Source organism: Serinus canaria, chromosome 1A, assembly GCF_022539315.1.
Source record: "Serinus canaria isolate serCan28SL12 chromosome 1A, serCan2020, whole genome shotgun sequence".
Classification (NCBI taxonomy): Eukaryota; Metazoa; Chordata; class Aves; order Passeriformes; family Fringillidae; genus Serinus; species Serinus canaria.
Window position 1 is genome coordinate 8,537,373 of NC_066314.1, and position 24,261 is coordinate 8,561,633.

The 24,261-nt window shown below is 39.7% G+C and overlaps 1 protein-coding gene across 2 annotated transcripts in view; it reads left to right on the forward strand.

Annotated features, from left to right (window-relative positions):
• Positions 1 to 1,174: 1,174 nt before the first annotated feature.
• Positions 1,175 to 24,261, forward strand: part of SEMA3A (semaphorin 3A) — a 165,958-nt gene continuing 142,871 nt past the window's right edge. Inside the window, exons 1-2 of one of the 2 annotated variants that reach the window (XM_050969949.1) lie at positions 1,175 to 1,305; positions 1,854 to 2,051. In XM_050969949.1, the coding sequence (XP_050825906.1) occupies positions 1,248 to 1,305; positions 1,854 to 2,051 (256 nt within the window). In that variant the 5' untranslated portion in view covers positions 1,175 to 1,247. Of the gene's footprint in view, positions 1,306 to 1,784; positions 2,052 to 24,261 lie in introns of those variants that run through there. The other variant, XM_009086868.4, reaches the window with a different exon arrangement.

The window sequence follows — 24,261 nt, forward strand, 5'->3', positions numbered from 1 at the left end:
AAGGCCGTTCTTTTCCACTGGTGTGTGAATATCAAGCAATGAAAGCAGCAATGACAGAATTTTAGTCCTTGTTTTACCATAGTACCAAGCCTTGTTCTGCACAAGTCTTTACATTTTAATTAGAACTATACTGACACCCGCTTTCTCAACTATGAACTTCACTTCTAAATTGAAAACTATTTCCTAAATGCTGGTTTAGCAGCTAGGTCTGAACACAGAAGAGAGACGCTGTGTTTGTGTAATTCAGCGTGTAGTGTGGTCACCATCAGTGGGACTAGATAACTGGTTTTTAAACCACACTAAATAGTGGTAAAAGGAAGGAAGAGACTCCCACTGAAATGCCATAGAATCTGTCACCATAAAGCATTCCCATGCTCTGGAAAACCATGGAATGAAATACACAGGGGTCATCACACTTTGATGATGCCAATGTTTTACAAAGGTCGATTGCCAGTGTTTCTGTCAATACTGCATTAGAAATGTAACACAGGGTACATATCTGTGTAAGACACTACATTCCAAAATACACATTACATTGATATTAAGCACAGCATGGAGATTTTAATAAACCACCACTGACTAGAAGGGAATTGCTCAGATATGTGGGAGGGCAGAGCTTGAGTTTGCTTATGTTTGTATTTACACCTCCTTAAAGACCTCTGGGGATTTTGTGCGTCCTTTTGTCTAAACAAACAAACAAAAAAATCTTTATCTAGTTTAATTGCACAAAAATATATTACAATAATCACACAGTCCTAGAATTTGGAAGGTTTGGAACATTTTCAACTTGTAAGAACACTTTAGAGAATACTCCTGTGTAATTTATGAGCCCCTATAGACCTGTCCATGTCTTGAACTGATTGTTGAAGTGGGCTTTACTAGGAATTTCTTTCCTTGAATTGGAGTAGTGCTGGAGGTAGGGAGGGAGGGAGGGAGGTTAGAGCAACCTTCCCTAACAAGGCTTTAAAAGCTTCAGCGGTAAAGTTATGCTGATGGGAGATTTTGTTACTTGTTTTTAACTGGGAACAACCCGAAGAGGATTACGCTATGGGCAGGAGCTGTTATTTAAGTGGGTGGCAACGTCGTGGGCTGTGTTGTGCTGTTGTTGTTTTTAAAGTGGGACGTGCATCTTTTGACTGGAACTGCAAAATGGTTTTAAAAAACCCAAAAACCCCCGAACAACCAACCAAACAAACCCCAAATAACCCAAACCAAGCAAAACCAAACCGAACAACCTGGACAATGACATGAAACAGCTGGTGAAATGCCTAGCTCCGTGCCTTCCCCAAGCGCGGCGGAGCGAAGGTTTCTGTTCTCTCATCCCTGCCGCGATGTGTTTCTTTTTTTTTTTTTTCCCTTTTTTTTTAAGCTCCTTGCATGTGCTGTGACAGCCGGGGAAGGAAGGGGGGGGGGGGGGTCGCGCCGCCGGCGCTCCCATTGTCAGGCGCTCCGGGAGCGCGGGTAGCGCCGCTGTCCCCCTCGCCCGGCGGAGCGCGGGGACCGCGGGGCCGCCCCCGCCGCCGGGACCCGCCCGCCCTCCGCGCGGGGAGCGGAGCGGAGCGGAGCGGGGCCCGCCCCGGCCCGGCCCGGCCCGGCCCCGGCCCCTGCCCCCGGCCCGCGCCGCCGCCGCCGCCGCCCGCACCATGCCGCCCCCCCGCCGCACGCCGCTCGCGCCCGGGGGCTGCCTCCCTTTCCGGCCCGCGGCGTGTGCGTGAGAGGGGCTCCAAGTTGCCCCGGCGGCGGCGGCGGCGGCGGCGAGCGGGGGGCCGGGGCGGCAGCGGCGGCAGCGGCGTCGGGGCGCGGCGGGCGCGGAGCGGAGCCCACCCCCATCACCTGTTACCTCCGCTCCCCAGGTTGCCTGAAGTTCCCCGGCGGCGCCCGGCAGGACGGGGAGCGCCACGGCTGCGGCTGGCGGGGACCCTACAGTGGCTGCTGCAGCATGGGCTGGCTCAGGGGGATTGCCTTGCTTTCCTTGGGAGTATTACTAGCAGGAAGAGTCAACTGCCAGCATGTGAAGAATAATGTGCCAAGGCTCAAATTATCGTATAAAGGTAAGTCTGTTGTTCTATCTCATTCTCGGTTTTCCTCCGAACCTCTTTTCTCCTTGCCCCGTCGCTCCCTCCCTCCTCACCTTCCTCACTGCTCTTCCTTATCTTCCAAAGGGGAAACTGACATTAGAAGAAATTCCTGAAAACATTTTCTTAAAAAGCCTCTCCGTGCTGCGGTCGGTACCAGGCAGTTTAAACCCAGACAAAGAAGAGTTAGTTGCGATTGCAGACGAGGACTCCGGATCGTGCCGATCCCTGTTAGAGCATTTTTTCAGTCTTGTGCTATTTCACCGGACTTTACTCTTCAAAACGATGAGTCGCGTTTGGCCACCCAGCTCACCTCCCCCGTGCTGAGCGTGCAGTGCAGCCACAATTTCAGATCTGCTTTAAACATCATGGACTGGATAAAGATTTATATATTTTTTTAATTTTATATTTTAGGCATGAAGTGGTTAATTTTCAAGTCATGAATATTCAGTTTGTACAAATCTGACAATCAGATGCCTAACATAAGCAGTAGATGGTGGGTTTGCCAAGAAACTATAAACTGAAAGGAACAGATCAGTCCAGAAAAGGAGGAGAGGACTGCTAGGCACCAGAAAATGCTGCCTATGGATGTTTAATGCAGTGCGATTTATTTGAACCAGGGTTGTTTTCGGTGAAGTCTGATGTGTGTCATTAGAGATCACAGGGAAGGTGTAACTGAAGAAAGAGAGCTGTGAGATTACGTTTGTGTTTGAAATTGTGTAATGCCACTCACACTGCAGTTGTCAGTAATTAACTTTTGTATAATAGTGCCAGTATTAAAGGAGAACAGTGAAGTAGACAGGCTCTTCTCTTTATCAGCATAGTTCCACTCTAAGTACATTTTCAGAACAATTCATTAAATCTGGAGAATGTACAACTGGGAAAGAAGTTTAAAATGTAAGAGCTGTCGAGTATTTTTTTTAAAACGGAGAGCTGTACACCTAGGTACATACACATCTCTCTGAAGAGCTGCCTCCTCATAATTCTTAGATTATTGATGGCTGAGAGAAGGAGCTGCAGCTACGGTTCTGAAAGGAGAGAGGAAAAATGACACATTGCTCTTACAGAGGGAAAAAGAGAACATGTGTGTGCATGCCTGGTCATAGATGTCAATCTCAGTTTACAGCATAGTGTCAGTACATCTCTTGCCAGTAGAAATACGTTTTCCTTCTTTTTTCATCTTTCTCCTGCTGCAAATGAGAGGGGGGAAAATCCTCTCTGATACAGGGCAGGCGTCATTTCACACTCCAGATGAAATAAAGAATTAAGCACCTGCAAAACTTGGATGCTTTGTGTGAAATAAATGCAATGTGCCGGGTTTTCTTAAAGAACACATATGTGCATATTTGTGTGTATTTAAACTTGAAAATATATGAATAAAAAACAGTTTAAGGGGTTCAGAGTCTGTTAATATGAAAAAAAATTGTATTTAACACAAAATTGGTTTTTTTGAGTAAAGGAGTCTAAAGAAAGGTTCTACAGTAACTACTTGTCATGTCAGAAAACTCATTAAAAAACTCTTAATTGCTTCCAAACTTCTACAATCATATTGAAACTCAGATTAGTACACAGAAGCATAAATGCTATAAAAATATCCTGTAAAGGGGTTTAATGGCTAATTAATTATTGTTGGGGTTTTTTTTCACCTTTTAAAGTTTATCTATAGCTCAAGTCTGCTACCCCTGCTCACATTGGCTAAATGCACAGAAACTAATTTCAAAGAGTTGCCAAATGTGACTGATGGTGGTTTTCTTTTTTTCTTGTCTCTTTTTTCTCTTAGTTTTTTTTTTTTCCAACCCGCTCGTGCTGTATCTATGGACCCTTTAAAAAATATTTTGCTATTCTGCCAATTGGTTGTTTTCTAGTTCTGCTCTTGCTGGGATAGCGAGTCTCATTTTCATTTTTTAAAATATCAGATATCAAATTTTGCTATATGGTCAGTCCTATATGAGCAAAACAGGAAACTGAGTTGTACATCAAAACTCTTTCATACTTAGTGGGTCATTGTGCAACAAAAAAGCGTTCAAATGGCGAGCAACCCTGTTTCCTATCTAGTGAAGACAGCAAATGTGTACTTAATCCAAAGCAAGTTGAAGTCTGAAGACTTACAGGAATTCCCACTGTAGCCTTTGATTCACATGTTTGACTTCAAACGTGTAACTCTAAGAATCGGATGGGACTGCTCGCATGCTTAATGTTAAGTACAGGTGTAAATGCTTGGCCAGGTCAGCAGGAGAGTGCTGCTGCATTGATCCCCAGGTATGGGGATATCATGATTAGTCAGGGAAGACTAAGCCTTGTCAGCTGGTGCTTTTCCAGAAAAATTTTGCTTCCAGCATAGTGCTCAGTGCACAGATCAGTGTTAACACCTTGCGTAGGAACATCCTTGAGTGCTGTGGGTATTGAAAATCCGTCTTTTAGGCACTGACAGAATAGCTCACATGCTAATACTTATCTCTATGGATATACTTCACCGCCATGTGACTACGTGATACCAAGTGATTCATCTCTATTTAAACTGCTTGCAAGTAGAAAAAGAAGCTACTTGGTTACTTACCCATTCCTCATCTCCATGAAGAGATGTGGTTGAATAGAAAAAACTTATAATATTGAAAAAAGCCCCAAACATGCAGGGTGAAAAGAATGACCCAGATGACTTCACTTTTCTGTGACCGTCATTGTGTTTTCTTTTAAGATGTATGCTTGTTGTCTGGCTAAACAAATACCTTGGAGCTAATTGTTGGTGCTTTATTTCAAAAGAAAATCAAGGATGTATTTTAACTTCTTGTTTGTCTGGACTAATTAGATGTCAAACATGGTTAAAAAGCTCCGGCATTTACTTTAAAAGTTAGTAAAATGAGTCATGAAGGGTTAAATCCCTGCCAACCTTGATTTCCTATGGTCACTTGCTTTCAAAGGCCTAGCATTAGCTCTGCCATTTCCCAAGTTGCTGAGCAGAAGTTTTGGTGAACTCCTGTTCTTACTTCCTCTCAACTTCTTATCGCCCAGTCTTGCAGAAGATTAGAATCATCAAACAGGGCATGGTTTGGATGGGAAATGGCAGAGAAAGTGTTTAAGTGCCTATGTTAAGGCCACATCTGTGATCCGAAAAGATTCTTTCTGTTTATTGTGAAAAAGAGTGCTGGTTATTTGGTTTACATCACCTGGATTCTGCTGGCACATTAAAGAAAGGAAATTTGAGGAGATCCGTAGGGAAATCCTTGTCCACCTGTGAAATCTGTGGTGAAGCTCCTGTTCAGCAGCCTCTGGGTTTTGCCCTGTACTTTACAAATTTTCCAAGCATTTTAGTCTTTGTACATGGATTGGAAAGGTTTTGCTTAGATGATACTCATCTCCCTATTTCAGTCAAAAGGAATTAATATGATTAAAAGCCTGATCCAAAGTTCCTTGAAGTTACTAAATGCTGGATCATAGCCTAAATGTGGTAAAACCAGCCATAAAACTGAAAGCTCAGTTGAGTTCTTCAATCACTGAACTCCTTGTGTCCTTCAAAGACTTTGTGTTCTTATTGTAAGGTAACAAGAAATGTCATTCTTGATGTATCAAAAGAAAAAGAATCTTCCCTTAAAGAGTGTAGGGGGCTTTGTTCTTGCCTTTTTGTGTGTGTTTTTTTTTTCTAATATCATTGACTTCAATTCTAGTGTTGGTTTTAAATCTCTATATTGTGTCACCAGGTCACAGATTGTGTTCAGGAAACTCCTATTGAGCACAGAGTTCTCAGAAACATGGTGATCAAGTTGAGTGTGCAAAGTTTAAAACAATAAATATAACCTTAACTCCAGATGGATTTCTTGTATTGTTTATTGTTTTGTATTCTTTTGCTGTCCTCTGCATGGGGAGGTAACAGCATAGAGATGGAACGAGCTATAGTACCCTTTAAATATAAACAAATAAGCCCAATGAAAGTTTCCATTAACAATTCCTTGATTTCCAGATTTTTTTCATAAAGCAACCCTGAATTTTGCCTCCACATGAGTAAATCTTGTCAACCCAACTTTCTCAAATCCATCTGTCACGTCTTATTTGTCTATTGAAAATTACTAAATGCTGTAAGTATGTTTTGCAAGAGTACATGTGTGGTTCTCCTTTGTTATTGTTGCTCAATTGGATACATATTACTTGAGAAAAAGTAAGTGGAAAAGCATTGCACACAGATTTAGCTCTATTACTCCCTGGCTTCAATTCAAGCCATATTAAAAGTAAGTGTCTTGTTTAAAGTTGCAGTGATAGTGACAACTACTCCATCCTTGATGTGCAGTTGATTTACAATTTTATAGCACGGATTTTTATCCAGATGAAATCCTGGCCCTAGTGAAAGCAATGGCAAAACTCCTGTCTGTTTCAATCAGTCCCACGTGGGGTGATGAGGGAGGAATGGCACCACACTGAATTACCTGTATGTAACTGATGTAAATATGATACCTGGCTTGTAGTTTGTTCACCCAGTCTGGTTGTAGTTGATGACCTGCCAGTGGGTTTGATTGTGGTTTTTCCTTTCCTTCAAACTTTATAACTCACAATTCAATACCTCTGCAAATATTGGGAAAGCAGGACAAAGTGGGAGAAGGAAATGGGGAGAGAAATATTGGCAAGGGAGCCTGTTTCTCTTGAGCTGGGACCAGTATTGGAGTTTGTCTCAGATTTCAAGGTGTCTGCTTAAAAACCTTTGCTTAAACTATCTTGGGAGGGTACTGTCTGAGGAAAAAGCCTCTCTGACATGCCTGAAAGTGAGAGAACAGCCCTGACTTAGGAAGAAGACTGTGAAGGAAAGTAAACCAGGGACATTTGCATCTCTGCCTTCCACCATTTGTGACAGACTTTCTGCACAGCTCCAGTGCTCTCAGACCTCACAGTTCAGTCAGTGCAGGACAGCAAAGGTACCAGATGCATCCACAGCCATGTCAGCTTTTTTTTATTTGCCCAAAAATAATGAGTCTTTCAGGGAAGATTTGCATATTGGTCTTTCTACCAACTGGTTGATTGGGGTCTTCCTAAGACCTGGGAGCTCTCAGTGAAATGATAGGACTACCCTGGCTGGCTCTGACAGCTCACAGGCTGACAGGAGGGAGAAGCTGATGAAGGAAGTGCGTAAGCTCAGATCTTGCCTATATAGGGAAATTTTCAGCTAGCTAATTAGGGCCTGAGACTGGCAGTGTAATTGGAACAAGGAGGGTGAAAACTTAGCCCAGCATTCTCATTTTGCATTTCCAACTTTCCCATTTAATTCCAGTGGAAAAGTGGTTTCTGAATTACAGAGCCTCTCTTTTCTGAGAAGCTGGAGTTCTCTATAATTATTTTTACTGTATGGTTTGCAAATGACTGAATTATTCATGGAAGGTGCTGTATTGACAGCCATGGAAACTCTACTCTTTTGCTGTAGACAAGGTGTGCAGCACTTATTTGTATTGTTTGTAACAGCATCTTTAAAACTCTGACCTAGTGGGGAATTTAAATATCCATAGTTACACTGAGCTCAGTGAATCTTCTGATATGTGAAATCTGCCTTAAAAATTTACTTCTGTGCTTGAAGCTTTTGATCAGGACTGAGGTACTTACCTATTTGCTTAGGGTTTATTCAGGTGTATACTTATCCCATAACATCTAGCAAAACAGTATTTAAAATGAGAAACCCACTCATAGCAGGTTGTTACAATGTAAATGGGTTATTTTTTATAATCTCTCCTGCAGGCAACTCTGTATGCACAGAAAGCATTTCCATGGAGTTCCCACCTGAAAAGAAACCATGAAAAGATTTGTATTTTTAACTCATGCTTTTTTCTTGGAAGTGTTTTTTAGTTTTAATTTAATGCATTGCTATACTGTGATCCTTTTAATATGGTTTTGGTTTGCTTAATCACTGATTGTGCATATGGCCTTTAATGCCCACAGCTGCTGCTAGAGAATCTTCTTTATTTACTTCCTTTGGCCCACATGCTTTTCCCTCATGTGCATACCTGGAACATAATGGAAGTGCCTGCAATACAAAGTTGTTCCAATATTTTCAACATTTTCTTCATCAGCTGGAGCCTGAGTTGACCCCAGTTCAATCTGAAGCAAAATCACATCTTCACCTGAGGCAGTGCCTAAGTGACTGAGAAGAAAACAAATCCTTCTAAGCAGTTTCAGTGGTTGTGACGCTTTCCAGTTGTTTGACAACTAAAAAGGGTAAAATTATTTTCAGGCTCCCACACACTTATCTTTAAGCAAATGTTTGGGGTAGACCCTCAGAGCTCTATGTCAAACTTTTAAATGGAGGTACTGTAACCTGTTATGGTGCTCTTGATAACTAAGGTTACATGTAAAAATTGTTGCTGCTGTTGTGCTGGTGGGCGATTCAGCAAATTCCTTCTTTTGCAGGATTAAAGCTCCCTTCAGAAATGTCTGCAAGTTCACGGCCCTCCCACATACAGCCTCCATATAGGTTAGCTGCTCTCTTCCAGTAACAGCTGTGAATGGTGAGAATAACTGTGGGGATAGTACTTCTACTTGACTTTTCCTATTTTTTCCAAGTGGGATAGCATCTGAATATACAAGAGAGAAAAGGATGGCCACAGCTGTTGAGAGCACCAGAAATCTTAAGAGTCTTGTAACCTTTCTCTTGCGCCACAGGAGGTTCTCTGTGGTGTCTTTCTCTTTCTTTGTGACTGACACAGTCAGCCACTTCAGGCTCTTTTCACTCTCAGGGGAAGGAGAAGTACCTCCAGAGAGCTAATCTTGGGTTAGGCAGACTGAATGAGACTTTAAGGGCGCTCATCACTTGTCATTGACAGTAACAGGAATTAAGCTTCTTGTTCATTTATTTAGTTTCTTTCTCTCTGGGAATGTATCAAAAGAAGGTACTGATTAACTGCTATGGAAGAACTTAAGCTGTATTCTGATCCAAGTCTTCCTAATTTAAGAAACTGTTTTTGCCTAAATGAGTATTTAAAGCAGTGTAAAAATTGAGCTCACTAAACATACATAAGACCTTGGTGTCTGTGATCTTGAGGTCACCTGTGACTCTGTCTAAATTTGCACCAAACTTACAGTATAGAAAGAAATAAACAGTACCACTACATTTTTCACATTCTTAAAACAATTACCTAATTTAGTTCTCACGTTTCCCATGTCTCACCTTCTTAATAAGCTCATCCCAAACCCAGTGACACATGCTGGAAGTGGCTGTCTGGGGCTACAGAGCTTTACTAATTTAATGGCTTAATCATTTAGAGCTTTCAATAAGCTGTCCCCTGGCTAGCTCCATTACCATCTGAATGTTTCTGTGCTTTAAAGAGAAAAACATATTCAAGATTCAATTTCATAGAGCGTGGTTTGCAAATAAAAACCTGTGTGTATATGTGCAATTCAAAGGACAGGTGTTGTGACCCCGAGTCTACATTTTTTAAGCTGAACTATTTCAATAGCGAGAGAGGGATGAAACCTAATTTCTTGATTTCTAAAAATTCTGAATAGATTTAAAGTTTGGGGGATTCTTTTCTCCCTTTAGGAATTACAGATCCCCCTTGAACTAGACATATCTACAGCAATCTGTGAAAAGTGTGAGCACTACTCTACTTTGTGTCACATCTAGTTTTCATCCTTTGCTGTTTGATAGCCAAACACAGTAAAGTCAGAAGTTTTTGCCATTCTTCTAATGTTTTAAAGTTGTTTGACATTTATTGGGCTGCCTGCTTATCTCTCCAGCTGGATGTTGCTGAAACTTTAGAAGCAAGCAGTCAAATAAAATTCTCATCTCTTATAAATATTTTCATGCAAAGTTGGATCTTGCAGGGAGCAATCTGAGGAATGAAGTAGTTATTTGCTTTCATCTAACTTGTGAAAGGAGGAAAAAGAAAGCTCTCCTTTACTCCTCACTCTAATGAAGCAAAGCTCATGTTGGTTCTGACAGCCCCTCTTGGCTCCTTTTGAAATTCCAGCCTTGTATGAGAAAAGGACACAAAAAAGCTCTGTGAGATAATTTAAAGGATTTAGAGCTGCCTTTCAAGGGGGATGGGTTGGTGGCCTTTTCTAGAGGAATCACATGATAAATACAGCTCACAAGCATCCAAAAGAGCTGCAGAGAGTGCAGGGCACAGCTTTCATCTCCAGCTGATGATGGAATGGCAGTAACTCTGCTTTGCTGGAGACAGGTCCCATGTGTGGCCAAGGCACAGAATGAGGTCCCCTTAAGATGAAGTGGTGATTTCAGGGCGTTAATATTACTTTGAATTTTTTCATGGATTTCCTAGTGCAGCTTCATTACTTTTGCATGAATGTGTACTTTGAAATAGTTCCGACTCCTAAGGAAGCTCTTTTTCTCAAAGCACAACAAAGGTCATAGCAATAATGATTAGTGTTGCTCTGTAGTATCTGGAGGCCAACTTTGTCTCTCCTCCACCACACCAGGTCCTTCCCCAGATCTTCATCCTGCTAGGCCCATGTGATGAATCCAGTTCCTGTCAAGTGATAGGAGGAACAGCAGGATTGATGTCTCGGGATCTGGGAAAAACAACTTTATCTTCAAGATTGTGTTTTTCCCTGTATTTACTTCTACTGCAGCAGATGAATGACTCTATCAAAACTTCTTGCTCTGATCACCTTGTAGACAACAACATAAATGTTGAGGTACCTGCAAATTGCAGAGTTAGGAAATCTCTTCATTCTGAATTGCTGCTCTTCCAGAAAGTGTCAAGAGTCCGCCCAACAAGATCAAGTGTATGTTCAGTTGTACAGGAAGGTGTGATTTCATTTTCAAAGATCTCTAGTTGTCACTTCTCTGCAAGGTCACAAACATCAGCAAAGAGCATTCCAGGGTGTTGGCTGTTGGGTTATCAGTATGGTAAACCTCAGTCTGCATTTTCGTTACAAATGTTGTTCCCTAGTTGTTTGTTCTCTAGCTATAAAAGCTGACCTGCAACAAGTTGACAAGTAAGATTTCTTCTCAAGTGAAAAGATTCAGGAATTTGTTAAAATTGAAGGAAACTTTTAAAAGCTCATTCTAAAGGAGCTTTGTGAAGTAAAGTATTAACAAAATATTATATGTTGATAATTTTGCTTTTCTCTCAACCTTGTAGTATCGAGACCAAAAGTTACATACATTTCTAATTCTAATTGTTCAGATTTTTTTTTCTCATCTGTAATGGGAAACTACTGGATATTCTACATCCTTTTACAAATTTGTGTGTTTCATCATTCTTTAAACCTGAACTGTGACTCACTTCTTTACTGGACAATAGTCATGAATCAGGAAAGTTTTTATTGAATCTCACCTACATCACCTACAAATGGAGGCTAGACATTAACAGAAACCCAGCACCACAGCTGATGATACACAGAAACTCTGTACTGTAAAGAAAATCAAAGAAAGTACCATAAATGTGAAATCCTATTAATTCCTTGGCTATTCTCTGTCAGCTTCTTCACCTGTAAAGTGGTATTAAGTGATTTCCTGAGGAATTGCTGGAGGTCAGAGATTTGCCATGCTTATTCAGAGCTGTATCCTACTCTCAGAGTAATCCCATTAATGTGTGTATTCAAAGTTGAGTCAGAACTTATTTTTGATCAACATAGAAAGGCCTTAGAGGTACTTTAAAGTGATTATAATAGTAATAATCACTGCTGTGTGTACCTATGACATGAAACGCATCCCCATTATTCAGGAAGCATATCTAATTTAATTCCATTTGGATATTCCAGACAATTTAAGACAGGAGCCCTTCAAAATGTTTTCAGAGTATCCACCTCTGTTTCAAGCTAAACACTCTGTGAAGGTGAATACAGATGGCTCTGGAGAAGAGCCTTTGTGTTCAGTCTTTGCAGCAGTGTCCACCAATGGTGTGTGTGTGCTCGTGAGATTCTGGCCAATTTATGTGAGTTTAAGCTTGGGGTTTTTTTTAATCATGGCTGATCATCATATTTTAAAATTAGGAGGGAATAAAAAGTGATTTGGGATGGTTTTTTTCGTTTGTTTGGTTGTTTTTTTAAATTTTTTTCTCTTGTGATTATCAGCTGAAACTAATGGCAAATTTCTCCCTTTCTACTCAGTCTGAACATACCTTACCAAGCCACTGGTGCTAAACATTCCCTGGCTTCTTCAAGTGTATGTGTTTCCTTCCCAAGAGATTCAGGACAAAAACTTTCTTATTCTTTGGGCACACATCCTTTTTTATGACTTTCCATACCCCAAATGTTCCTCAGCCTTCTCCAGGATGAGGGCAACCTTTCCTAGACACTTGGGGAAGTATTCAGTAATCACTTGAGTCAGTTGTAATTGCCTATCATTTGTGACTCACTCACTGGAAAGCTGTTGCTTGACAGCCCCAGTTCAGACCTAATAGTGAGGATAAAGTGCTATAATAAATTCATAAGTAGAATTTTGCATCTCAGAAAGATTCACATCCTCATTCCTAAAATAAATAAGAAAGCACTTGTTGCCTTTGTCAGCCTGGCCTATGAAAATTTGTGTCTCATATATTCCACATACCTTAAATGCAGCATTTAAATCTTATCTTCAGTGAATTATCTCAAGGAATGTTTTTCTTTGCTCTTATACTTCCTCGTGCCACTTACATGATGTAATTGTTCTTTTGAATAGCATTCTTTTTCCGTAATAATCTAACCATTTTCATGCCATTAATTAAGAAATACAGGGAAAATACAAGTTTCCATGTGATTTTGATATTCCTTTGAACTTCAGACACCAATTGGTAATTTAACATGTTAAACCATGGTGTCTTACTTGACTACATGCTACATAGTTTTCTTACAGTTTTGCAGGTGCTAGAAGAGCCAAGTTCAGTTCTTGAGGCTGGCAAGCAGAGCAGCTGAGAGCAATGAAAAGGTCCTGTTTACTGGTGCCAAAAGACTTTTTCATATGTTTTCAGAGAGACAAATGTCAAGTGTCATGTGTATTGTTATTCTATATTAGAAATTCTAAGCAGTTATGAACTATTCTGGTGTAAACCAAATGTAACATCATAACTATGACTGCAGTGCTGCATCTTTAGACCCCTGATGCTGCTAATTGACTTTTTCCAAAGGGAATGAGGACGTGTCTGAGCAATGCATCTTGTAGCTTTTTTAATACAATTTCCATAGCTGAGACCATAAACAGGCCCTTAAGGTTGTTTCTCATAACTGCCACTCTCTCAATTTTTTTTTTCTGCCAGTATGTAGGAAAATGATAAATACTGAATTTTGTTTCACTGTAGGTTCACCCCCATTACTATGCATAGAAACTATTTTACCTTATGCCAGACATATGGAAGTGATCAATGTATGTAAATTGTATGAGGAGAGGTGAAATACAGCTTTCTAGACAAGGAAATGTGTATTTGTTTCTGATTATAAGATACTGAGAGCTCACCAGGAAAGACTTTAAGTCCTAAGACAAGTTTTCCTTTAAAAGTAAAAATTGGTGAGAGGGAAGAATAGTGATGATTTTTGATAATCACCATGAAATCACAGTTTTGTCCTGAGCTGAACTGCCCAGTCAGATCTCAAGGTTTAAGAGGCAATTGCTTGCATGTGCAGGGCTGGCCATGGACCTCCTCCTGAAATGCAGAGGTGAATTGTTCTGGGACCCACTCTGCTCAGTAGTACAAGTCAAGTTTCTTCAAACACAGGGTTTAACTGGCAGGGCCAGTTTAAATGTCTGCTTTTCATTTTCCTCCTCTGATGTCATGTGCCCACAGTGCAATGACTTGAGCCTATTTTAAAAATGAGGTTTTGGGGGGCAGAGTTATTTTTTTGGAGGAAAAAACAAGAGCTTACTTCAGTTGTGCTTTTCAAATATGTTTTAAACTTACTGTCCCCCAGGTGGTGACTAAGAAATCAATACTTATTTTATGACTAATAGGCATTCACTGTGCTCCCCAAATTTTCCATTCTAATAAAGTTGTATTTTTTTTTTTCATATTCAGTATTACAGAATAAGAAACTAACCTAGAGTCTGGCAGGCTTTTATTCTAAAGCACTGACATAGCTTTCATTCTGAGTTGAAAAATGGACAGATCATTGGGTTTCATAAATGTGTGGAGGAGCTGTCAAAGTTGTCATTTGCATGTGAATGGTCAGCTGAGGTAGGAAGGGGGATATGTAAATAATTCTCTAGCTAGCTCCTGGCGAAGATCATTGCATTTCAAAGTACTGTGAAAAGCAGCACCATAAAACTTTAACCTATTCACCAGTATGGAAACTCCCACACCTTAAATTGATCTACTCTAATAATGACCACTTGGGGAAAAAATGAATCTTAAAAAGCAATATCAAGTCTCCAAGTACTATACATTTTCTGCCTCTTTTAATATTTCATAAAAGATAAGCTAAAAAAGCCACTCTTCCTTCTCCCCCAATGGAGGGGGGGAAAAAAAGCACAAGATCTAAGCAGTAAGCAGATGTAGACCTTCATTGAATATCTGGCAGATAAGTGTGATAGGAGTGAAAGAAATGTAAAGGATTTGAGTATTATTCTGTATTATACCAGTATCTGACCCAGGAGCCACCCAAAAAAATCATTACTTTAATTTTCCTTACAAACTGTCCAGCATTTCACTATTCTGTTCTGCTGCTGTACTTCAGTACATGCTCAGCTAGGTAAAGCTGCATGTTGTAGTTTAAAACCAAATGTGTCCTTCAAAATACACAGTTCTTCTTGTCTCCAAAAAGGCAAAAAAGTAAAAGCAAACAATAGAAAAATGAGGAACAAAGAGTAAAACAAAATCGGCTTGGAGTCAGACAGTTTTCTACATATTTTATTGTGCCTCATACCTGTTTAGATAGAATTGGCATGTGTATATATGGAGAGACAATGATTTACTGAGCCCTTTATGCCTGAAACAGCTTCAAAACCTGTGATTAGGCAGGCCCAAGGACTAGGAAATGTTTCCAAAGTAAAGTTCACCTCCAAAATTGATACAGGTTATGTACCTACCCCTTGCTAATGAAATAGCTTCTGACTGTTGCTGTAATTTACCAGTATAATTTCCCTGATACTGTTTTGTAGTCTCAATCTGTTTACTTTAAAATACCATGGTGTATTTCATTCAACCTCCATATTTCAGAAAATAATTAATGTCACCTCTGTAATCATTTACAGCACACTCTTTCCTTTCTCACAAAGCTTCTGTGCACTTATTTGGTCTGGTTACACTGTTCCAAAAAACTTACAAAGTTAAATGCAATTTAATTCACTAAATTTACAAAAGGCTGTTATTCAAAGGCTCTGGGATTTGTTCTATTACATAATATTCCCGTAATGAAATGTGATTTGTCTTGGTATTTGCCAGGAGATTAAAAACAACAACAAAAAAGGACTGATCTAACAAATTCCTACTCACATGAGTAGTCCTTTTGATTTCAATGTACCTGGCACTTGCAGGGTGAAGTGCCCTTTTGAGAGGCTATGCAAGTTATTCTTCACTTGGAAAATAATCAACCAAGAAACCCAAGGAATTGTAAGGATCACTTGAAATTTTTGAGCTCTGCACATTTAATGGGAAGAAATGATGCAAAACCTGTTCAAAATGTAGTTCTACTCAAATGAAAGTTTTCATTCAGTAATAATCCCTCTTGATCTGTTTTATCCAATGTTTCTGCTGTGCTCCACTAGAGGAGCATTCCCTGCTTTGCTGTGGTTGATTGTATCCTCATGTCCAGTGGGACAAAACATCAAAGTCACTTCGAAAGACCCTTAGTCTGGATAGATACCTGAGTAGGAATATGAAATGTGATCTGATTTTTCGAATGGCCAGGCTATTGTAAACTGAGTTTTTGAGGAAAGGAATGTCATTTCTTATCCAAGCCCTGTCCCATTTTCCCTGTTAATGGGTCTTTCCATTAAACCCTCTGCAGAAGCCCATCTGTGTGACTGTACATGGAGCACACATTAGGCAGTTCTGCTGATTCCAGCACAGTGACTTTTGATAAAGTAATACCACAATATTGGAATATGGTTTCCACAATGCACCAGTTCTATTTCAATAACCATTCCAAATCCATCAAAAAAGGGCACAGCATTGTGGAAACTTCTATCCTTTGCTAGAGTATTACTTATTTATTGTAGCTATGGCTCCAGGCACTTTGAGTGAAAGTTGCTCTGACTGCTTCTCACATGAGCTGGTTGGAGAGAGCCCAGGAGATCTCCCCACAGCAGGAGACTCCAGAGCTGCTTTCCTGCCACTCCAAATAGCTGCTTAGGCTAGAAACTGAGCAAGGAATCCCTGTTCCTTTTCAAACATCAGTCTGACAAAGTGGGACAGCGAGCACGGGGCCATGTGCTCCCTCACCCCAGACGTCTTGTCAGTGGGCTCTCAGTGCTCTTTGCAAAACAGCAAGAGGAATCTCAGATTGCAGCCACTCAGATGTAGCCACTTGTGCCGACACTTCTATTACCCTAAAATTTATTGTGGTCTGTGTCACATGTTAAAGAAACACAGAAAGTCTCAAATGCAGTAGAGGGTGGTGAGGCAATAAAATTTTTCACATTTAATGATAGGTATACATTTAAAGAAGGAAGCAAAAATAATGTTTTCTGTTAAAAGTAGGAGTAGAAACCATTTGTGGCACAGAATCCAACAGGAAACGCATTTACAAAACTTCTGGTTATGGTGCAGTTGACTGTGAAGTTCTTCAGTGGGCTGTAAGGGACATCCATTTAATTAAAGAGAGCTGTTACTTAAATTATGTTAGCAATCAGTGAACAACCCACAGAGTAGCTCATGAGTAAGTCTGTGATGTCTCGGAACAGAGGTATCCTAACGCTTCTGTAATGCTGGCCATGGATGATGTTGGGAGGCAGAAATGGCATTATTTATTGTCATTCATGCAAGAGACTGATATATAAGAAAGGCCTCGTGCTGTATGGGAGCCCCTGAGCCTGTTCAAGTGGTAACTAAAGGACATGTGACCACCAGACATCTGTACAAAACTGTCAGCCTGGTGGGGTGATGGAGTACATCACCAGGGTATGTGGAGTGTAAATGCAACACGAGAAACTCCTTCCTCTGTTCTGTCCTACTGAGACCAGAAGCTCTCTCCCACTGCTCTTGCAAAGGGATTTTTTGGATCTGGCAAGGCTCAGCCTATCCCTCTGTGATGCCAAGCACAGGGAAGAAACGTACCAAATTCTGAACTGTGGAAATATCCTTAGGTGCATGCATGCATTTGCCTACATAATGTATACAAATATGAAGCTATTTACACACCCCTACTTGGCCCAGTTCCACAGACAGTGCAAAATTACACCACACCCGGCTGCAAGTTATTTTTAGCTCCTCCTCAATGTAAATGTCTAGTTCATAATTAAGTTTCAAAATAATGAATGATGTGTTTTGTGTTTCAGTGGGTACAAACGTTTGCATTGCATAGTGAATGATTTAAGCATGAAAGGTCTTGCATTCCTAAAGCTGTTACAGAATGTGGGTGGGAGGTGGATCTTTGCTCATACCAGGAGACAAAGACTGAATGAATATTTGTCATGATGTTTCATCAAGGCAGTGTTAGTGTTAGTTGAAGATACCTTTGGCAAGACTGACAGCTTGCTTACTGTAAAGTTTTCTGAAAACTGGGGCATTTTGGTATTTGTAAAGGGTATTAGCAGTGTTGATACCGTAGCAACCCAACCATGAGCCTTGTGCAGTAGTCAGTTAATTAAGCCAGAAATTAAGGAGATCAGCTGCTATTAAACCACACCCCTAAAAATCCCCCAAAAATCAAACCATAGAGCAAACAAAATAAAATCCAAACTCAAAAAACAGCAGCAAAAAACCTAAACTAACTAACCCCCCCCCCACACTTGAAAACCCAGCACATTTTTCTCTAGCTTTGACATAAGGGCTGGAAGAATTATGTCTTATCTTGTCCTCATGTTCTTTCCTTAATCATTTGTGGCTGGTCTTCAGTATTAGGGTGCCTTCCTCATGAGGTTGCCTTTTGGTCTGGCTGGATAGCCCTGTTCTGATGTTCCCATCTCCAAGATCAGCGTGGACATTTTACCATAAGTCCTGCCCCTAGAGACAAGGTGATCCCCATGTACACCTGCTAAAGAGCAATTGCAAGACCAAAGAAATAAAGAAAGAAAAGAAAAATCAAGAAGAAAAAGGAAAGAAGGGAAGAAAAAATAATGAGGAGAAATAAAGAGTTGTTTTCTTTGTTTTCTTCAGCAGTGTCCTTAAGGTTTTAAACTGGAATTGTAATGGAATGTTATCCTTACATGCATTGAAAAAAACCAGTACAAAACAAAACCCAAAACAACAACAACAAAAAACCCAAGGAGAGCTATTTCTAATAAAAACATTACTCATACTAGGATCATAGCCCTGACCTTACATTTATTGGCATAAATGCGAACTTAGAAAGCTGTGTGGATGTTTGCCATATGCAAATCCATCCATCCATAAATCAGCATACAGACTGGAGACTGCACAGCTGAAGTGACTGTAATGGTAAATGAAACCTTTCACCACCAGGTCAAATGCAGTTCAGCATATGTGGTAAATGGAAAAGCACTATCATCCAGGAATTGATCTGTGGCGTGTGTAAAACGAGTGACTGACCAGTTCCCACTGTTTACCACCACAACTGGCTCCCCAGGTCGGAGCTGGCGGATAAGTTGGAGCTGCAATGGCAAAGCAGTGAAGCAACCTGGCAGAGAATTTGCCTTATGGGACTGTCTGGTAGTGTATTACAAGGATTAGGCAGGCGTTTCTCATCAAAATGAATTGTCAATGAAAAAGGAAGTTTCCGTTTAATCCAAATTTTCCACCAGTCCTATCCAAATGAAAACATTACTTTGGACTGTGGTGCTGATCTAAGGCACATAATATTATATTCATCTGACATTAACCTCTGTGTGTTCAGGGTAGCAGCAGAGTCTGTCAAAGCTTTGTGTGGTTTTCCTGCTTTCTTGCCCATTCTTTTCTGAACAGGACAGTTAACTCCCATTAAAATCTTTGAGAGTGCTCAGAGATCAGCATAAGGTTTATATGATAGCAGGATAGCAAAAGCCATTTAGCTCTGTCTCAAATCCTGGGCAAGAGGTCCAAGTGAGGGATGAGGCAGGTTTATCATTTGTATGAGGTGGAGTTCACTGTCAGAGGGTGCTTATGAGACAGGACACAGCCAGAAGCATTTCCAGGCTTCTTGATTCTGGGATATGACTTGGCCACACCTGAACTGTGGAGTGTATTTTTCCTTCTTACAGTCTAAAGAAGTTGGACACCCTGACCAGAAAAAACATAGATAAAATGATAAAAACCAAGAGTCACACATTCCCGGGTTTATTTTTTTTCCTAACTTGTCACTCTGAGAAGTTCAGTATTTTGACTGTTTGACTTAATTTGAAAACAGATGTTGGAATATTGTAATTTCCCTTGAGACAAAAAAAAAAAAAAATCCTTACTTTTCTCAGCTTTCCTTATTTCTGCTATGAAACTGTGTTGTCACAGAGAAACAGCTCTTCGTAAAGCTCCTGTGTGAGTTGTGAAGCTCCAAACCAGCTTGACACATTCAGCTAGGTGTTAATGTCAAAACATAGTTCTCATCATTTATTGCAGCTAAAACAATCAGCAATAAATTTTTTAATCAGCATTAAAAATTTATGTCTGATTCTTCGATAGAATTCAATATGTTATTTTAAAAATGAGTATTGTTATTGGTTATAGTTTGCTTAACAGAACATTTGTTCTACTTTTAAAGAATAAATATTTGAAGACATTGATAAGTTGAGATATGTGTTCATCCTCATGTTTCAAGGTTGTTAATAATGCCAGGAAGATTGTTCTTGTGGCTAATATGTGAATGGATAGATGTTCTTCAATTCCAGGATCTTACTCAAACATTTTAAGTAATGTCAGACCATATTCTTGTGCCTCAGCTTCTAATCTGTACAGGCTTTTTGTACATTGTTTTATTTTCAGTGACACTGTATGTGTTTGAAGGCAAGGACTGTGCTTTTGTGCAATGAAATTCTATCTGGACTTTCAGAGCAAGTAGTACAACTGATAAATAACAGAATTATTTAGTTCAAGGCTCCAACAAGCATCTGAGCACTAAGAAAATGACTCTTAGTCTTGCTTTCTGGTATAAAGAGATTAAAATTTTTTTTTTGAAAATTCCTTAACAGTATAATCAGATTATTTCCACAAGTACAAGAAATTTAGTTAATTTAGCAACTTTAGTTACATTTGTTGCCTGATACCTTTCTGACTGTATTGTTTTTACCACTGAGAAATTAATGTCTTTAGGAACCTATTGCTTTTAGGGGAAGGGGAAAAAAGTGTTTTTAGTTAAAAAGGTTACTTTTTCCACCTGTCTTAAAGATTCTTTAAGTGATAATGCCACTACAAATTGCCATATAAAATGCAAAAGCTGAAAATTTTCCTCCTCAAAATTTTTCCCTTACAGTCTTTTTCATGTTATGCAGTTCTCTGGATATAAAGGCTGGAAAATTATTCAAGTTTGTTACATACATACATTCATTACAATATGAAAAGATATGTCTGTCTTACATTTCTGGTGAGGAGAAGCAGTTCCAATTTCAATTTGACTGGTGCTGAAATTCTTTCTTTGTGCATTTTCTTTCTTCCCTTTTTTTCTTTTTTTTTTTTTTTTTTTTAATTTTAGTCTGTGGTTTCAAGTGTAGTTTGTCATATCAGTTGACTGGAACTCTGTAGATTATCAGGGGACTTCCAGGTGTCACACAAGAAGAATGACTGTTATCCAAAACAAGCTGTGCAGTCCTCTAGGCTCTGGCACAGATGAATATGTGAGTATTACTAGGCATAGAAAACAGTTCTGAAAAGGTAATCCCATGTTGAATTTGAATTTTAAGGAAACCATCTACTCATTCTGAGGGCTTAACCTTTCTTCAGGAGGTAAGTCTGGAACAATGGTCCTTATTTACAAAAGGTTTCCTTTATTTCCCATAAGGAATACAAAACCAGAATTTCTCCTGTGCTAGAATTGCTCCTTCCTTGCTGTAAGTTCGCATTGCCATTGTTGATTCATTCAAATACAGATTATTACAGTAATAATTAGTGACAAGTTATGTGTTATTTTGAAATAACACACATTATGGTTCACATCATGTCTTCAGAGACCCGAGCAATGTGTTATTTCACATTGACAAATGCTAGAAAGTGTTTGCACTTATGAATAAAATATTCTCCATGCATTTTGACTTTCAAGTGTGCTTTGTGCAAGAGCATTAGGATGTGGCTTCATCACAGGCATCCTAAACCTCTGTCACCTTCTGGGTGGATTACTGCTCTCCTTTCTGTGACACTTGTTGCAAGCTTTTGGAAAAGCATCAGTGGACTTTGATCAGTCCTTTAAACTGGTTGTGCCTCTGCCTTGGTCCATTTGAGGCTCTGGATGGGATTCAAGTCCTTGTATTGTTTTTTGGAGGTGCAGTCTGAACCCTATTGAGTTCAGTAAGAATTTGCCTATTGATTTTGGTGCCTTGCAAACCAGACCACAGTCTTTACTTATAGCTGATGTTCCAACATGCCTTCTCTTTCTGACCTCAGCCCCAGGAGCTTGCCTTACCTGCAGGGACAGCCCAAGGTGTGACACTATTTGCTTGCCTGGGCTTTCTGACAAACTCTTTTAGGTGATACATCAACAGCTCTGCAAACTGGAAAGTGCTTTAACATACAGGAGTGTTGCAAGTGCCAATTTTTGCACGTTCGCTTGCCAGCTAAATGCAGCCCTTGCTTTGGTCCCCTGAAACTGAGCTATTATGTGTGTGTGACAGCTGAAATTAAGAATGGTAACATTGAGCAGTGTAGGACCTGGTGTTACACAAGCTACCTCAGGCCTGGAATGAAATGTGTTGTGTCACTGTGTCTTTCATTAGACTGTTCAGGATGCTGCAGGTCTGCTGGGGCAGATCAACGTTCAGTCCAAGCAGGCCAGTGGAGCCTTTTCCATTGGACTGCTGGTGAATTAGTTCTCACACAAGAAATATCCAGGACTGTATTTTGTAGCAAAATCCAGAAAAAATGTGAATCAAATCATCAGCACATCTTTTCGAGTTCCAGTGCAATTTACCTCCTACATAATGTTTCGAATATAGAAAGTATTTCAAGAGGAAAATCTCACATGGATTAATGTTTGTTGGTTGCCAAGGCAATAGTTTGGAGACCTCTCTAGCACAAAACAGATAATATTATAAGCAGAAGTAGATTAGTGTGAGGAGAAAATTTATTGATGTTAGGAAGGACAATGAGTGTGTGTCTGTTATACCTTTTAGAGACCATATTAATTTTGCTTTGGTCAGTTTTCCACTCATTGACTTACTTCTGTGCTATTACTTGAATGTCAGGAGAAATTAAATCTCCCCATGAAGGCTGGATGCTGCTGTACAATGGAAAACAATGTTTCTGTTTGGAAAACCTGACAGTCCATTTAGCAAGTCAGCCCAAAGGTAGGCTGGGAGCTCAGATGCTGTTGAAATAATGGTCATGCCAAGGTCATCCTGTGACTCCTTGGGACACATGGGGAAAGGACACAACCACATCAGTCCTCAGTTATTCAAGCCATAACAGGCAAACAATAAAAAAGCCAAACTGAACTCAACCAAAACTAAAAAAAAAACATCATTATCAATCTATTTTAATTATGAGGAATAAAATGTAAGGAACATTAGCAGATGCTGCAGAGATTGAAAGCTGACAAGAAACAGTTGATATATAAAGATGTAAAATAAACTCTGAGAATTTCTGTATTTATTTGTTGTTAGCAAGTTGTGTCTTTAACTTCTCTTCTGTAATCAGAAAAGAGTATCGGTATATTGAACTTTTCCAAACCAAACATGACCAGGGACCTAACCAAAAAAAGGCATCAAGACAACATTCACTCTGAATCATTTCAAGCCTAGCAAGAGATTACAAGGGCATTTCTGACAGGAATGGGAGCTGTATCCTGCACAGTTCTGTTCCAGAATACATCTGTACCAGCTCTTCCTCCCTTTTTTTATAGTCTCCCTACCATCATGATCCAATCCACATTATAGAAGAAGGTGTAAAGTAACCATGTTCCTTTAGAGCTGAACATCCCTGACTCCTTGCCATTTATTGCTTGGTTTTGTCTCTGCCATCATACCTCTGCAGCTCTCTTTACAGCTCTTCTAAGCAAAGTCAGGACAAAGTGATAATGAATTTTCAGATTCTTTGATTGACTGATTTCAAATTATATTTAGTTTTATCTATACCCTTTGATATTTCTAAGAAGCTCAGAACCTCAGTTTTTCAAAGGTAGCTTGTCAGTAGAAGTGTTGGATGTTTAAGACCTTTGAAGCTACTGTCTTTTGAAAGACACACCATATCAAAATAATATTGTTCATTCATCCTTTAAAAGTTATGTGTTCTTCTCATCTCTGCCCCACACTATACATTTTTAAAATCATGTTCAAAGTTCACTTTTAATAAGATGTCCCAGTAGTCTTTGTGCCTTCTAGTGCATATATGCATGTGTATATTCTGATATATATATTGTAAAGTAAGATAAAAATAGTGCAAGTACATTATGTTACAATGTTTCCTGGATACTAGAGAGAGATAAAAACAAAAAAAGAATAAAATAATAATAAAAAAAAGAATCTTGAGCCTTTTACCAGAAATCCAAGCCAAACTTTTCAGACTTTGAAGCACTAATGGTTTTTTTTCTGTAGTATTTTCTTTTAGTTGCTGTAGTGGTTTTCACTGACCTGAAGAAGTACCAGTCTCCAGTACCAGTACCAGGCCATACCAGTTTTCTGATATTTTTCACTCCACTGGATCCGAGGGCTGCTAATCTCTCTTGCCATGAGATTTTATTTGTCTCAAGTCAGATAGAATCTCATGGCAAGAGCTAGATCAAATAGATCTCAAGTAAGAATTTTCTGTCTTGTCATCTTAATTATTTACCTGAGAGACTTATTTACCTGAGAGACTTTCAGGTGATACCATCTCACTGCCTTCATCAGAGAGATCTGGCAAGGTGCTAATGTTGTCTAGCATTTTCCAAGGACGATGCACAGACAGTATCCTCACAGAGTCTAACACATTTTGATATGTAATTGTCAGAGAACTCAGATATGGGATTCTTTCTAACTCAAGAACTGAAGGTTTTACAAATTTTATTCCGTACAGAGATTTCTTAATCGTTCACTACTGTGGCCCCCTACTCCTCAAGTGTAATTATGTTG